At 55.4% G+C, this 16,119-nt stretch overlaps 1 protein-coding gene across 2 annotated transcripts; it reads right to left on the reverse strand.

Moving 5' to 3' along the window:
• Nucleotides 1-1,953: 1,953 nt before the first annotated feature.
• On the reverse strand, nt 1,954-15,443 carry SLC6A7 (solute carrier family 6 member 7). Of its 2 annotated transcripts, XM_064388015.1 has the most exons (14): nt 15,205-15,443; nt 9,567-9,747; nt 8,748-8,879; nt 7,952-8,186; nt 7,332-7,470; nt 6,915-7,049; nt 6,178-6,281; nt 5,519-5,643; nt 5,070-5,182; nt 4,863-4,994; nt 4,436-4,535; nt 3,983-4,083; nt 3,656-3,823; nt 1,954-2,729 (listed from the first exon to the last, which is right to left on the reverse strand). In XM_064388015.1, the coding sequence occupies exons 1-14, from the start codon at nt 15,235-15,237 to the stop codon at nt 2,514-2,516; spliced, it is 1,914 nt and encodes a 637-aa protein (XP_064244085.1). In that variant the 5' UTR covers nt 15,238-15,443; the 3' UTR covers nt 1,954-2,513. The 2 variants fall into 2 exon arrangements, with proteins under 2 accessions (XP_064244085.1, XP_064244086.1); XM_064388016.1 differs by having other exon boundaries at nt 4,863-5,182.
• Nucleotides 15,444-16,119: the final 676 nt, after the last annotated feature.

Raw genomic sequence — 16,119 nt, forward strand, 5'->3', positions numbered from 1 at the left:
TCAGGATAGATAGGGGGTACCCACTGGGCAGTTTGGGGGAGTTTAGAGGAAGCTGCTGCTACAGGGTGAGGGGCACAGGACCTCCAGCTGAGTCCAGGGAGGGTTTGGGGGGCTCCCAGGGGCACCTGCTGGGCTTTGCTCATGCAGGTGGGCTGGTACCCCAGGGGACTGGAGTCAGGCTGCCACATTCCCTGTTCCTGCTCCACGCCAGGCCCACCCCAAAGGGGTGCCCCTTTGCCCCCTGTCCCTGCCACCTGCCCCAGCAGGTGTCAGCACTGGAATGTTCCCTCTGCTGCTTCCCCCCCAGCCCCGGGCAGCCACGCATGGCACAGGACACGTGTCCCCTGGATGTGCCACTGCCCCACTGCCTTTTGCCCCTGGTGTCCTCCCTCAGTGCCAGCTTTGCCTCCCGGCCACGTCCCTGGCACGGCCTCAGCTCCATCCCTCCCATCGCTCTGCAGCACAGTGCTGGGTGGTGGCAGCTGCCCAAGGAGAGCCCTGAGGATCCCAGGATCACAGTGGGGATTTGGGGAATATGGTAGGACCCCATGCAGCTAGGAAAAGCTGAGAAATATCAGAGACTGGACCATCTTGGTCAGGCCAGAGCAGCTTCATGCTGTGGGAAGGCATCAGGTTCTCCTGGTTCTTCTGGTGCTCTGTGGCCAGCAGCACCATCACGAACCCCTGGAGTCCACCAGCCCCCACAGACCCTCGTGTGTGCCCCTCCAGGGGCCACCCAGCCCGGGCTCCCTGGCCAGCCCCACAGCGATGGCTGGGCAACACCGTGACCTCCAGAGGCCTCCTGCTCAGTAAATAGTGTCAAGGTTAGAGCAAGGGATTCATTGGGGCCATAAATGTTTATGGCAGGCCCTCCCCGCTCCCCAGCCGCCGTGGCCTGAGCTTTCCATCAGCCACACTTTTATGGCTGGACTCTAATGATTAACCCGGGGCCAGCAGGCGAAGGGGCTGTGCTGCCAGAGCCCCACACACCCCGAGCAGCTGGAGCTGGGGACCCCCATCACCCCCATCACGGGCTGCAGCCATGGGGGCTATGGGGAGTAGGATGGGGAAAGCCACTGGGGGTCCTGCAGGAGACAGGAAAGGCACAGCCATCTGGAAATGGGCTCGACATCCCTGGACAGGAGGAGGTGAGCAGGCAGGAGGAGGTGTAGGAGCCAATCCCACGCTCTTGGAGGGGTAAAGGCAATAATTAAATCTCCTGTACTGTAGGGAAAGAAGACTGCAGCCTCCTGACAGAATTCACTCTGGAGGCTCAGGCCACAGTGCACTAGGAGCTCATCCAGAATCCAGACACAGACTCTCATTTTTCTTTGTCCTACAGTTTTGTCTTTTACCAGGACAAAGATTTGCAGAAAAAAGGCCAGGAGGAGCTGTGCCCCTCTAGATGTGCATGGGAAGCCCTGGAAGCTCCTCTAGGTGTGCCTTTATTCCATGCTGAAGACACCCCAAATAACCCAGACAGGGGCTGTGTCACACAGCTATGGGTGAGCTGATGGCACAAGGCACACGTGACACTGGGATGGTGGGGACTGGCAGCATCAGGTCCAAACAGCCTCGTCCAGGAGGTCACCAAGCCCCTCAGGCCAGCAGTGTCAGCAGGAGGTGGGACATGGGCTGATCTACCCCAAAATCACACACAGACACTGAAACCCAGCCCTTCTCCTTTCCCTGGGAAAAGCAGCACTCAGGGCTGGGGTCACACCTTGGATCTCCCTTGGCAACAGACACAGGTCCTCCTTGGACACTGGGTCCAGCTGAAACCTGTCCCTGAGCTCCTGCACACCTGAGGGACAGGTTACACCATCTCTTCTCTCCCTTCAAATCACCCCAACCCTGCCAGACACCACAGGGAAGAGCCACCCTGACCCACCAAGGTCCTTGGGGGATCTACAGCCTGGTTTGTTTATAAAGCCTTTTCTTTTATTCTTCTACTCATTTATAACTGCTTGTTTATTAGGTCAAATTGCTTTAGGAGGACACTGATTTGTGCTGGTTTTGCTGGAATACCTCTGTGGGATCAGAGCACTCTGGCACACACTGTCCTCTGGGAATGGAGGCTGTTACAGATTCTCTCACACGTGTTTATGGGTTATTGGAGTCAAATACAGACAAACAGAGAACAGATCAACACACAGGAGCTCCTTCTCCTCCTCCCCACCTCCTGCAGCCTGGACATGCCTCCACCCTGGACAACCCTGAGAGGGGACAGCAGGGCTGGGGCTGCAGGTGGGAGTGGGACAGCCGTGACACTTCAACCAGACACTGTCACACAAACACAGGGACTCATCACACAGCTTGTCACACTGAACAGAAGCACAATGGGGACTCCAGGACAGGCAGCAGCTCTGTCCTGGCAGGGCCAGGGTGGTGGTGGGGACCCTGGCAGGGTCAGCAGCTCCTGACTACTCCTTGAAAGACCCCCCCAAGCCGTCCTGAAGTGCTGCAGTGCAACCTGTGCAAAATGGGAGGCGAGCTCCCCCCCAGCCTGTCCCTCAGATCATGGACTCCTCCTCGTCCTCCTCCTCCATCTCGCGGTCCACCTCGATGGCTGTGTTCTCGTAGCTGGTGATGCCCCCGTATCTCCTCATGTGCACCATCAGGGGTTTGGGGGACTGGCTGCCAGCCAGGCTGGCCACGTACATGCCGCTGCGGTTCTCCTCCAGGGACGGGCCCCAGTCCATGGCCGGCCTGCTGGCCTGCTGGAGCCGCTGTGGGGGACAGGCAGAGCACAGGCACCCTGCACCCTCCGCTCCCCAGCAGCACCCCACCCTCAGCTCAGCCACCACCGCCAGGGCCCTGCTGGCCCACAGGGACTGAAGGAACCCCCAGTGAGGATGGGATGGGGTAAAAACTCGTCCTGAAAACTTTTGGAGAGGTGGTTCTGTCTAAGTGTCTTGCTGTGGGCTGGGGAGGTGTCATGGTGGTGAGGGCTTGGAGGAGTGAGGGGCTTTTGTAGGGCTGCAGCCCTGTGCTGTGGGGTAGAGCCACTCAGACAAGGGGTTAGCCCTGGCCAAGGTGGCTCCTGGCCATGTCACAGTGCCCATGGCTGGTTCGAGCCAGGTTACAGCCAGCAAGTGCTGCAGCAGGGGATTGCTACCTGGGGAGGGCATCAAGCTCTGCTCCTCTGCTTTTAACAGCCTGGCGAGAGCAGTGGAGGGCTGGGAAAGCTGTGAGCAGCCAGCAGCTCTGTAACCTGCTCCTGGGAGAAGCCTTTCAGGGCAGGGATCCCATCTGGGCTGCCTGCACAGTCTGGCAGCTGCCTGCCTTGCTGTGGCATTGCTCTTGCCAAGTGGGTGCCAAGTCCCAGGTGCCCATGGCCACCCCACAGTGGGGACAATGTGCTTCCTCACAGGGCACAGCAGGCTTGTTTTGGAGTGGGAGTGCACACTGGGCTGCCCCTTGGGAAGCTGTTTGACTCAGTACTTGCCTGGCATCATGGGAAGCAGCACTGCTGGAAATGCTTTGGGATGTGTCATCTCTCACACCCCGTGGGCGGCAAGGGGGAATGGGGACACACACCTCCAGGAGAGAGGATACAGAAACCTCCAGGGATACTGACTTGGCAGGGGCTTGTGCTCCCTGCTGCATATTTCTGGGGTGCTCCCCAGCAGTGTCAGGCCCCAGTACCTCCTACCTCCCACAGCGTCCCTTCTTCTTGGAGCACAGCCACCACCATGCCCATGGGAATCATCAGGCAGGAGAGGACTCCCATGAGGATGCCCAAGACCTCTGCCCAGCTGGGGAAGCGGTAGCTGCCATACTCAGAAGGCTGGTACTTGACAATGTTATACACCAGCAGAGCCTGTGGGTGGGAAGAAAGTGAGATCATCCCAGAGGTCTCATGCTCAGAAAAGGCCTGGAGATGATGGACACCTCCCAGAAGAAGCAGGGAGGTCACCCAGGGGTACTGGCAGCACCGTGGTTTTCCAGCACCATCCAGCAGCTCAAGCTGAGCATTTACCATCATCGTTGCTGGGGACAGGACCATCCAGCAAGCTCTGAAGTAGGGGCCTGGTTTGAATCCCAGCATCATGTGGATATCTCGGCAGAACCTCTTCATACCTGCAGGAGGGAGAGGGACTCAGAAGCTTTGATCCCTCCCCCGGAGCCTTGTGCCTGTAGCAGGCTGCCCTGCACTGATCACAAGCAGTGGTTTGTATCCTCCACAGCAGTGTCCCCCCACCCACCTGGGAGATGCAGGAGGGGGCCCAGCTGCTGCTGCCTGAAGGAGCAGGCTCAGCACCACTCGTATCTTTGGAGAGGTGAATCAAGTGGCAGCCAAGAAGAAACAGGTGGTGGGAGCAGTCTCATGCTCCACTGTGAGGCTGTTGGTTTCCCTACTGCTCCCTCTAAATCCTCCTCCATACAGACAGCACATCCTTCCCTGTGCCCCTGTGGGGACAGGCAGCCTTACCATAGACACGTGTCACCACAAGGCAGGTGGTGATCACCACCACCATGAGACCAAAGCCAGCACTGTAGTCATCCAGCAGGACCAGCCAGTACATCCCACCCTGCGGGGACAAAGCACAGAGGCCAGCATCTCCTGGACCATCATCCCAGCAAACCTCCACCCGTGTCCTCTGACTTTTGGGGACCCTGGGGAGGACAGCAGTCAGCAGCCTCAAGAGACATCAGTCTCCTTATGGGGTTGGTGTAGGAATGGGAATGACACCGCGTCACTCCCCTTGGCCCTCACACCTTCTGCAAGCCCAGGCTGTCTCTCTCTTTCACATGGTTATGTATATGAATATGCATGTGAAAACTTGTCCCCTGACCTAAGTTCTTCCCAAAATGAGCCCTAGTTGGTCCCCACCATGGGGCCACCCCCACAGCCATACCTCTGTGGTGAGGATGAGCCCCATGAGGAAGAGGGCGATGCAGATGGCAGCTGAGAAGGAAGCTTTCTTGGGCCGCAGGTAGTAGGGGAATTCATCTGTCACCGCCGTGACGATGGTCTCCATGAATGCAAACTGCAGCAGGAGAGGGTGCCCTGAGCCCTCAGGCTGCCTGGAGTCCACGGCTGTCTCTGTGGGCTCTGTCCTTACCTGGCTGTCCAGGCCCAAGGTTAACAGCATGAAGAAGAACAGGAATGACCAGAATGGAGAAAGGGGGAGCATTGTCATGGCCTGGGGGTACACCACAAAAGCCAGACCAGGACCTAGGGGAGGCAAAGGACAGCAGGGTGAAAAGGTGGTGACAGAGCTGGGCATGGGGGGATGGAAGAGAGGAGAGCTCAGCAGAGCAGCACCATGGCAGAGACTTGCCAGGACAGAGGGTGGAGAAACAGCCTGCTCCTCGCTCACACCTTCATTAGTCATCACTTGTTACTCAATATTTGCACCACAATATCTGCCCCCTCCCCTCCCCCTGGCCAGCTGAGCATCCACCTTCATCCCTCATGCTGACACCCTCAGGCACCTTCCATCCTGGAAGGGATGCTCCTCAGCACACCCAGGCAGAGGGAGAAGGGGCAAACATCTTCGTTTGGCCTCACCTGCTTTTGCCACCTGGTTAACAGGGACCCCCAGCTCCTGGGACATGTATCCCAAAACAGAGAAGATGGCAAACCCCGCCAGGATGCTGGTGATGGCATTGCCCAGGGTCACTATGAAGGTGTCCCTACAGAGAAGGAAGAAGATGCTCTGAACACGCTCATTCCTTCCCACACCAGTGCACGGTGGCATTGCCAGCCCCAGATGCCACAGTAAGGTGACCCAGTGACTGTCCTTCAAGGCCTCTCATGCAAGTGCTTTCCAGGGTCAAATGGAGCATGTGTTTAATGGATAATACTGTGGGGTTCCTCTAAAGCTTTCTGTCCCCTGTGGATGGGGTCAGACCAGATGTCACCCCCGTGTCTTTCAGTGAACTACACTGGATGTGGGGCACAGGGCACACATGCACAACTCCAGCCTCAAATATCCTCAGCTTTCAGCACCTACATCCCAAAATGTCTGAGCTGGGTGCTCTGCCTTGGTGCTTAGGAGAATCCCTCTGTTCTTCTCAAGCCTGTACAAACTGCCAGGAATCCCCTCAGTGCAAGGAGCAGAGCAAGGTCACTGTGCTGCACCACGGGCTTCTGCTGGCTTTGAACCCACCAGGTTTTCACAGCTCCCCACAACCCATAATTTTTACAAGACAGCAGCTGAGTCCCACCTGTAGATATTCTGATGGAAGGTGTTGTACGAGGCGAAGGTGAGGAGGCCCCCAAAGCCCACCCCAAGGGAGTAGAAAATCTGCAGGGCTGCCTCGATCCACACCTGGGGGAAGGAAGCAGTTCTGAGGAAAGCAGTGGTTTGGAATCCTCCACATGAGGAAGATGACATTAGAAATCTGCTTCCCAAGAGCCCTGGGCATGTCTTCCCCAGCACTCCAAGCATGCACAGCTATGGGATATTTGTCTTGTTAACACTCACCTCTCATAGTGGATCAGCTGGCTAATGGAAGGGCTTGTAAGAATGTTTTAGGGCCAGCCCAGTGTGGCATTAAATGCTGCTGTAAAACTGGGTGGTCTCTGGATGATCATCACTGCTGACCCCCACTCCACATGCTGGGATTGCTTGAGAACCACAAACACTCAAATCCACCACGGGCACCCATCAGCCCTTCACAGGGCTGGGATGATCCTGCCCTGGTCCTGCTACTCAGGGGAGTCTTGATAGCATCCCATCCATGCAGAGCCATAACCACATGCAGAGGGTGGGGACACATGGGAATAATGGCCTAAACAAGGTGTGGGACAAAGATTTTTGGTGTAGGAACAACCAAGAGAGCTTTAGACTAGGGTGTGGCCAGAAAAGACACCTGAGTAAGGGAACTGCCTCTGTGGCATTCAGGAGGCGGCAGGAGAAATTTCATTTTTGTGTCTTGAAAAAATTGAACATCCTACTCACCTTGGAGGACAGCAAGTGATCAAACTGGGGTGTGAGGTAAAACTGGATCCCCTTCCAGGCCCCCTCCAGGGTCACGCCACGAATGAGCAGCATCACCAGGATGAGGTACGGGAAGGTGGCAGTGAAGTACACGACCTGTGGGAGAGCAGAGCCAGCAGGGAGGGCTGGGAATGGGAGCACAGCGTGAGTGCTGCCCCCACACCCTGTCCCTAGGGTGGGACACATCACCCTGGGGTCCTTGGGCTGCAGCAGGGCTGGTGTGCCAGCCCTGCTGGTGTCTGGGTGTGCAAGGCATCCCCAAAATATGTTATACCCAGCAGATGCTGCTTTTGGGTCTCACTTTGCCAGAGGTGCAGAGGTGCACACACCGGTGAGCATTGCTGTAGGTCCCCCCAGAGGAGAGCAGCCAGCCCTTACCTTGCCAGAGGATTTGACTCCCTTAAGGATGCACAGATAAACAATAGTCCAAGAGAGGAGCAGGCACAGACACAAGTTCCAGCGGATCCTCCCAGGATCCCCAATCCCCGAGCTTCCTTGGATGTGCAGGACATACCGGCTAGGGAGGAAGGAGAGCTGCTAGTGAGCATGGGCTGCCTTCTTCCTCTGACCCTAGAAATGCCTCTGCCTCAAAATGACCTTGTCAGCTATCACAGACACTGGCAGATCCTTGCCAAGCAAACAGGAACACACGGAGTGATTTCTCCACCACGTATTAAAGAGCCCAGAAGGGATGCCTGGCATCTCGAGAGCAAATTGCCAGCCATCCCAGACGTGGGATGCATTTTAGTCTAGCATATCTCCAGGCCAACAAAGCAGCGCTAGAACATGGACACCTCCCACATGCCAGTGGCTAAACTGAGCTGTCACCCAGAGCTGAGCACGCGAGCCCATCGCTGCACCCACACCACCCCCCTGAGCGAGACCTGCAGCATCTGTGCTGTGAGCTGTGCTCATCCTCACCCCCCATGCCCTCCCCGTCCTCCCCCTGGCTAGATACCAACCACAAGCCCAGGCCTGGCTCGGGCTGCCCTCGTTACCTCCAGTACTCCTCGCTGGGGCTGACGGTGTTGCTGATGTTGACGGGGAGGGAGCTGTTCCCCGCCCTGAGGACATGGTGGTCCAGGCACAGGTCAGTGTTCCACCAGTTGCCACAGTGCTGCCAGGGCAAGTCGCTTGTGAGGGATGCAAAGAGGTAGAAGAGAACGTAAGCAATGATCATATTGTAGTAAATGGCCACCAGGGAGACGATGAGGATCGTGCCCATGCCAACGCCTGAAGGAAGGAGAGGGTAAAGAAGGAGTGAGCTGGAGCAGGGAAAAGCACATCCAAAAGCAGGGTCAGACTGCACCTCAGCAGCCAAATGATCAACCAGTCCAAGGTTCACCTGCTGGGGGAGCCGCTTATTGCCATTATAACATCTGGACATGCCTTCTCTGTGTTGGTGATCTATTGCCTCATACAGAAAACTTTACACCAGCCTGATGTTGAGAATAAAAGTATTTGATCTAAACTTTTTTTTAAAATGCTTTATTCTTACCTTTGTTTTTAGCAGGTATTGGTTAGATTTCATGCTCTATTTTGTACCAGAGCTGGCTTAATAATCTTCATACCATTTCTAGAGCTGGCCATGCCACCCAGAGCCCTCAAAGACTGACCAATCTCATGCAGCTAATAAACCAGCTAACTCAAAATTCCAGCCTATCACACCTTCCCCCCAGGTTCCTTTGATTCTAACAAGAGCTTTGAGGACCATGGGATGCTGCTGCTGGTGCATGTCCTCATCAAAGAGCTCTTGCAGAGGCCCCTCAGAGGCTCTGGACTTCACTCACGAACCTTTAAAGAGGGGGCTGATCTTCCAGACTGCGAGTGGCCCCAGGCTGGAGAACTGGCCAAGTGACAGTTCCATGAAGAAGATGGGGATCCCACAGATAGCCAGCATGATGAAGTAAGGAATCAAGAAAGCTCCTGCAGGAAGCAAAAAAAAAAAAAAAAAAAAAAAAAAAAAAAAAAAAAAAAATCTTGAAATTAATACAGAACAAACACCTAAAGCCTAACTATGAGAGGGAATAAAGCTCATTCAATATGTGTGGCTCTGAGGGACCTACATCCCTGCATCAAAATCACGAAGAGAGGGAGGAGCAAGAGCTCTCTGTTAGTGTGGGAGAAAGGGGCTGTGATTCACCTGGTGCTGTGCTTCCCCACTGCTCCCAACTCTCTTTTCTCTTTGACTCTTTCACAAACACCATGAAATTCTCCAGTTATTATTGCTCTGGGAGGAGTTGAACCAACGTTTTGTACCATTACCCAGGGCTCTTGCATTGCAAAAGGTTCACTCCCTCCTTTGGTAGCTGGGAGGGGTTTGCTGACCCTGCTGAGTCCTGGAGGACACCAGGAGAGCTGGTGTTTGGTTCAGCATGGAGACAGGGGTTTGTCCACGGCCAGGAATACAGAGATGGGCTTGCAAATCCCTTCCACACATGGATACAGGTGCTTAAAACCCAAAACAACCGTGGGGAGGACAGAAGGAGGCTTCACCCTGCAACAAGTGCTACTTTCCAGCCCCAGGAAGGGGAAGGGATGTTTCTTCAGGGATATTCTACCAGCCCAGGTCAGTGGGTGGGAGAGTGACCACTGCAAAGGATGTCCACGTACCTCCTCCATTGGTGTAAGCCCTGTAGGGGAACCTCCAGACGTTTCCAAGGCCCACGCAGTACCCGATGCAGGAGAGGAGGAAATCCAGCCGCCCTGTCCAGTTCCCTCTGTCCTCGGGGCACTCGGAGCCCAGCTCCCCATCCTGGCTGCTGGGGCTTACCAGGAGACCTGGTGGCACTGGCTGAGTGAGGGACCAGGGTATGGGAGAGGGCAGACAGGGGTTGAACAAGGAATAAAAACAGAGAATGAAGGAGGGAAGAGAGGGAAGAAGTGCCAAGAATCGCAAGTGAATTTGTGACCCCAAGCCTTGACAGCATTGACACTTGTCCCCTGGGAACACCCTGTCCCAGCAGCTCTCTGTTCCCCACCTCAGCCACTGCCCTGCTCTGCCACTGAGCAAACAAAAAGGATAAATGTGATCCCACGTGGCTGGAGCTCTCTTGGGAAACATGGGATTGTCCCAGTTTATTCTGGGAAGGTTCACCAGGACCCAGCTCACAACCCCAGGTTCCAAAGACATCCATCCGCAATAAACTTTCTGCACCTCCTGCAGAATACAGGCACGAGGGCAGTGGGAGAAGCACTGTGGGGTGCCAGGGGGTGTGACACCCAGCCCCACGTGTGTGCCCTGCCAGGCACACTGCTGTCTGTCCCTTATTGCTCCCTGCATTTTTCACACTTTTCCAACTGCCAAAAGCCTGCACTGTGGGAATTCAGTGATACTCCCAGTTGTCCCTGCAGAGAGATGAGAGACCTCCTTCTAGAATTCCTAATGTGCTCCGGATCAATGCAGCACAGGCAGGGCATTAACCCTTTCCCTTCCTCCCCACTGCCTCAGCCCTGCAAGTGGAAATGCGAGTCCTGCAATCCATTTGGGTTGGGGTGATGCACCAGGAGGGCACCTCTGTGTTTGTATGGGTGTACATCAGGTTTGCAGGGAGGTGCTCAGTCTGAATTCCCCGTTTCCTGACCTCAGGAGAGCAGGGAAAGCATCCCCACTGACTCCAGAGCTGAAGGCCTGAGCCAGCAGCTGCCAGATGAGATCCCATCACAGATCCACCCACAGCAAAACCAGGCAGCACAGAGGGCTGGAATGAGGGTCCTGTCCCTGTGCCACCCTGTGCTGCTGTGCCCTGGTGTGGGAGTTTGTCATGTTTGTTTCAAGGCACAGGAGGATTCTGCTGTCCCTGCTGACAAGGTACCAGGACCAGGGCCAGAGGAGCTCATATGGGAACCTTCTCTTCTTGGGCTCTCTGAAGAAAAAAAGCAGCCATCTCCCTGTCCTTGCTCATAACTGTAGGGAACAAACCCTTGGGATGTGGTTGAGGAGAGGGACCTGGTGTGGAGGGATCAGCCAGGAGTTGTGGGGCTGCTGTACCAGAGTGCAACAGTGCTCAGAGCCTGCAGCAGAGCCAGGCCCCAGGAGCCAGAGCTGGCTGGTGATCAGGGCTCAGTGCTGCCCTTTCTCGGCCTCAGGAAGGCAGCAGCCACCTCCTCTCCTCTCCTCCTCCAGTCTCCAGCTGGACTGGACTGCAGGATGCTCCTGCTGCTGGTTCCCATGGAGACACCGAGCATGATGCTGAAGGAGAGGGCTGCCAGCTCCCCCCTGCTCAGGGTGCACCCCAAACCCCAGCTGCTGCCACTGCAGACAGGCTGCTTGCAGCCCAAAGGCACCAAACACAGAGACAAACTCCTCCCCAGCCCCACCTGGAGCACAAACACCTCGAGGGACAGGACAAGGGCAGACTCTTCTCAGAGCCAACATGAAATGTACAGCTCCACCAAAGCTGTTACACCAAAATCCTCTGTGAAAAACCCATGCCTGCTGGATGCTGCCATCACAAGGCAAGGGCCAGAAGAAAAAGTTGCAAAAACACAGGCTGAAAAGTCAAAATATGACCCAAATGTGATCCTGTTGCTATAAAACCATCAGTACCTGGCAGCCCTCCTGCAGTAGCTCAGCACAGCTCTGTGGTTTAGCAACACCTCCAGGCCATGGCCGTGCCTGCTGATTAGCCCAGCACCTCAGTGTGTGACCCACAGCTGTCTGTGCTTGCAGGGGATGCATGGGCTGCTCTGAACTCCCTCCCAGAGATTTCAGCTGCTCAAACCTGTACTCACAAAGCTCCCTGCCAGGTAGAGGCCATCACAGCTGGGTCTTCCCCCTGCAAAATACTGTCCATCACACTGGCTGGAGAGCTCTTGTTTTCCAGATTTGAATCACAGAAAACCAGCAAGCAGGGATGCTGGGAGATCATTAAATCCTGTTGCCTAATTCCTGCATCTCTGTCTGAATCCCAAACACCTGCAGGAGGGCACAGGTAGAGCTGCAAAATCTCATTACATGTGGGTTCCTATCCATGAGATGTAGCACAGAAATCAACACAGAAACAACAACAGGAAATGAAAGGAGCCAGTGGGGCCTTGTCCAAACTGTAAATGGCCTGGTCCCCACCTCAGTCACCATTTCAAGGGCCATGGGATGTAGTTTGTCACTTGTGTCTCAATAATGACTGCCCCCCTTGTTAGTATCTTTATCTGGAGCTCCACAGCTCAGATTTAGGACCCCAGAGAAGAAAGCAGGGACCACCCAAATGTCAGATAAATCCAAAGGACAATGGCACTTGTCCCCATTGGGCAAGCTGAGGAGATACAGGTCAGGGATGCTGCTGGAAAACACACACAAAGGCAATGCTCAGAATTCCCCCAAATCTCAGCCTTTCCATAGAAATCACAGAAAAAACCCCTGGCCTATTTGCTTGACTTGAAATGAATTACAAAGCACAATATTTAAGGCTTCCAGCCCATCCTTGTCCCAAATCTCAGAGGGAAGCAAACCTTCCTTCTCCTGACTGCTGGAAATCTCACACACCAGCTTGATTCTAGAGCTTTTATTTTAGGTTTAATGCTCTCTTTCAGCTTCTGTCATAACAGAAATTCTCTTTTCAGCCGCAGCTGAAGTGCTCCAGTGCTCCAGTGTTGCTCTAGTGCTTTCCACCATCAGCTGCCATCCTTCAGGCCAGGCTCCCGTCTTGCTGCTGTAAACAGACAGGGATCAACAGCTCCCTTGGCAACCACGGCCTCTTTGAACACAGCATCCCTTCCCATTATTCACCAAAAGATGCTCCCAAAGAGTCAGCAAAGCAAAGGTCACTGAGAAGAAAAAGCACTTTAGTCTCTGCCAAGATAAGAGCTCGGGTCTGTAAGGAAATGGCTCTGTGCTAATTATTTTCTCTAAACCAATTTACTTAAACCAAAACTCAGCTGTATCTAAAGGAAAAAACTCCAGCCAGATCAAAGGTATGTTTTCATCCTCTTTTGTCTCCATTCAAGCTGGCGTTGTGGGGTTATTTTGTCAGTGTTTTGTGCGTGATCACAGCCTTTGAGCAGGAGAAATGCCACCCAGCACCAGATTTCTCCCCTGTGGATCTGAGAACAGTGAGTCTCTAAAGTGTGAGTCACTTCAGATTAGTTTGAATTGCTTGCTAATCTCTGAGAGAAAAAAAAAATCTTAAAAAGGCATAAAAATTAATTCAAATGTAATATGACTTACAAAGTGAAGTAAATAAAGCATTGCTATGGTGAGGAAGAGCCCCCCAAAGGGCTGAACTGAGCCTGGGTGACCCCAGCCCGGGGTCACAGCTGATGCCATCAGAGGGACCAAGTGGTGGCAGAGCCAGCACAGGGAGGCTGGAGATGGCTGAGGCTGAAGCAAACTCACTACAGCAATGTCCAAAGTGTAGGGGGCACGCACAGACACAAATGCCTGTGGTTTTTCATCTGAAACCCTGGGGGAGTTTTGAGGCAGTTTGTGGCAGGCAGAGGAGGGCACTGGCTCAGGCAGGAAGATGCTGCTCAGCAGCCTGGCCAGGTATGGGAAGGGACAGCAGGATCCATGGCTCCCACCAGTGGGACTTAGTCCATTTCTACCAAATAAACCCCAAAGAAAATAACCAAATAAATGAAAACAACACTCAGCTCTTCTGGATCAAAAACCAACCTGAAATCCTTAGAGCCTGAGAAAGGTCTTCTCTAATCAAGAGCTATTTCCATTTGTCAAAATATGTCTGGTAAGAAGAGCTTAAAACTCCAGCTCACCAATGGGAAATGGGTGACAATGAGAGGAAGAGGAGGCTGCCAGGGTCCTGGGTGGGTGCTGCAGTGGGGATGGGCACATCTCTTCATCAGTCACCACCAGCTCCAGGCAAGCCCAATGCCAGCATTGAGCACAGTGCTCCCAAGGTGGCTGTGAGCACCAGCTCCTCCATCTGCAGCTCAGCAATGGTATTTTGGTATTTTTGGGTAATGAAGGACAGAGGGCTCTGAGCAGCACTGGGGATGGGGTGAATGACTCAGACATCTGCTTTGCATCCCAACTGATCACCATGGGACTAAGTGAATTCCTGAATAAATGCTAAAGAAGGTCACCAGCATCAAGTGGCTCAGAAAGGCATTGGAAGGGGCAAAGACCACTTTTAATGGTTCTTGCAGTCACAAAGCCATCTGGAAAAGCAGTTTGTAGGAAAGAGGAAGAAAGAGAAGAGCTAAACAAGATGCCTCCAAACAAGAGTGGAGAAATAGGCTGTCAGGGCCTGCTGGCTGTCACCAGGATACTGCTGGGGTTTTTTACGTCATTTCCCAATACCCTAGGAATTTCCTGGCAGGGATAAAACCCTCCTGGGTTCTCATTCATCTCAACAGAGTCAACCTGCCCTGTGTTCCATGGGCATGGCTTGGCCCAGCGTGTAGCTGAAGAGGCTCCCAGCCCTGGGGCACTGCCTGGGGTGCTCCAGGGAGGGCTGACCCATTCAGCAGCAGCACATCCCCATGATGGAGCTGTGGCTGACACTGTCTCTGCCACCCTGCCACCCTGCTCCACTGAGTCCCCAGACTCAGTTCCCAGTGTGGGGGGAAATGGGAGCTCAGACTGGCAAGAGCAAAGTGGCAATGGAGGAGAGCCTAGGATGGGAGAGCCTGACAGCTAGGTTAAAAAAAGGTTTCCAGCAGGATGTAAAAAGGGTTTGCTGTTCTGCCAGCTCTGCTCCGAACCCAGAGTTCAGCATCCAGCTGACCCCACATCACCCACACCCTTTCAATCCTACGGAGGAGGATGATGAGGAGGAGGATGAGGAGGCAATCCGAGCTGCAGGTGGGGAAGGCACTGCCCGGCCCCTGCGCTCATCCCGCGGGAGGGACCCCGAGCCCGGGCAGTGCCGGGGCTGCTGGCAGCGGCGCTCCCGGGGTGCCAGGCTGCGGGGAGCCAGCTCTGCCCCCGGTGCCACCCACGGCGCCGGGCCAGACACAACACGAGCCACCCACGGCCGGCAGCGCCTGCTGCCCGGGGAGGGGAGGGGGCAGCGGTGCCTCGGGAGGAGCGGTGGGCACAAATGCCCCATCCCGCTGCCCACCATCCCGCGCACCAGCGCTATTCCCCAGTATCCCCCTGAGCCCTGCCGGCTGCCCACGAAGGCTCCCGAGGGCGGGATGCGGGGCCACGGGCATCACTCCCCGCTCCCAGCCCGGGTTATCCCCGCTTCCTCTCCCAGCCTGGGGTACCCTCGCTCCCGGCTGTCACCTGCCGCGGGTACCCCTGGTCCCCTGCTCCTCTCCCTGGAGCATCCCCGCTCCCGGCTCTCACCTTCCGGAGATGCTGCTGCCGAACCTGCTTCATGCCGGACCCTGTTGCTATGCGCTCCCACACTTTCCGTCTCGCTCCCTCCGGCGCCGGGAGGGCGGAGGGGGAGCGGGGCAGCGGCGGCCGGCACGGAGGGTGGGCACGCACCTGCCGCCGGGGAGAGCTGGGGACGCGGGGAGCGGGGCTGAAGGAAAGGTTTGCCTTGAGAGGAGGATGGCTGCGTGCGGAGCAGGGAGGGAGGAGGGAGGTCTGTCTGTCAAAAGCACTCCTGCCGGGGAAAGGGGGGCTCCGGGACCCCAGACCCCCACCCGGGCAGCGAGGGACAACAGCTGCCACCTCACTCACGCCACGAATGCATCAGGTGTCCCTAGAGAAGGACCTGACCTTGGGGTCACTCTGTCACCGAGCACCCCATGTAGTGATGGCTGCAGATGCCAGAAGCTCACAGCACCTTCCTGTCCAGTTCTGAGATGATTTTCCTGTGGCAGGACACAGCTGGAACTTGAGCAGATGAGAAGTGATTGTTCCCCATGCTGCCTGAGCCCAGCCCTCCGTCCAGGGGAGGGGGATGCTCCAGAGCCACCAGTCCCTTTGGGTAGCACCAACACATCCCACCACACCAAGGGCAAGAGCAATCCTTGGGCAGTGCCCAGGGTGAGCATCTGAGCCCAGCACACCATGGCCCCCGTGCTGGAGAACAGGTCACATCCCCAGATGTCCCAGTTTGAGTCAGCAGTGGGATACCGGGGCCTCAGTGTCCAGGGAGATGCTGGCTTTTCACCCTCATACTCAGTCAAATTCCCAATGAGGTGGCAGAGCTCGTCTGTGGAAATGGGAGAAGAACAACCCCACATGTTCTAGGGCCAGTGTGGGACCAGGACAGCTCTGGACTCCCAGTGGGACTCTTTCCCATGATAA

The sequence above is a fragment of the Passer domesticus genome, chromosome 13 (genome assembly GCF_036417665.1).
Source record: "Passer domesticus isolate bPasDom1 chromosome 13, bPasDom1.hap1, whole genome shotgun sequence".
Classification (NCBI taxonomy): Eukaryota; Metazoa; Chordata; class Aves; order Passeriformes; family Passeridae; genus Passer; species Passer domesticus.

What these genes read in the sequence shown, in the direction of transcription:
- SLC6A7 (XM_064388016.1), bottom strand. Translation starts at nt 15,237, where the DNA reads ATGAAGCAGGTTCGGCAGCAGCATCTCCGGAAG. An exon ending in GATCAGCCCCCTCTTTAAAG is followed by an intron (nt 8,187 to 8,747) that starts GTTCGTGAGTGA and finishes TCCTTCCTTCAG; the next exon opens with GCGTTGGCATGGGCACGATC. An exon ending in GGCTCATCCTCACCACAGAG is followed by an intron (nt 4,536 to 4,862) that starts GTATGGCTGTGG and finishes TTGTCCCCGCAG; the next exon opens with GGTGGGATGTACTGGCTGGT.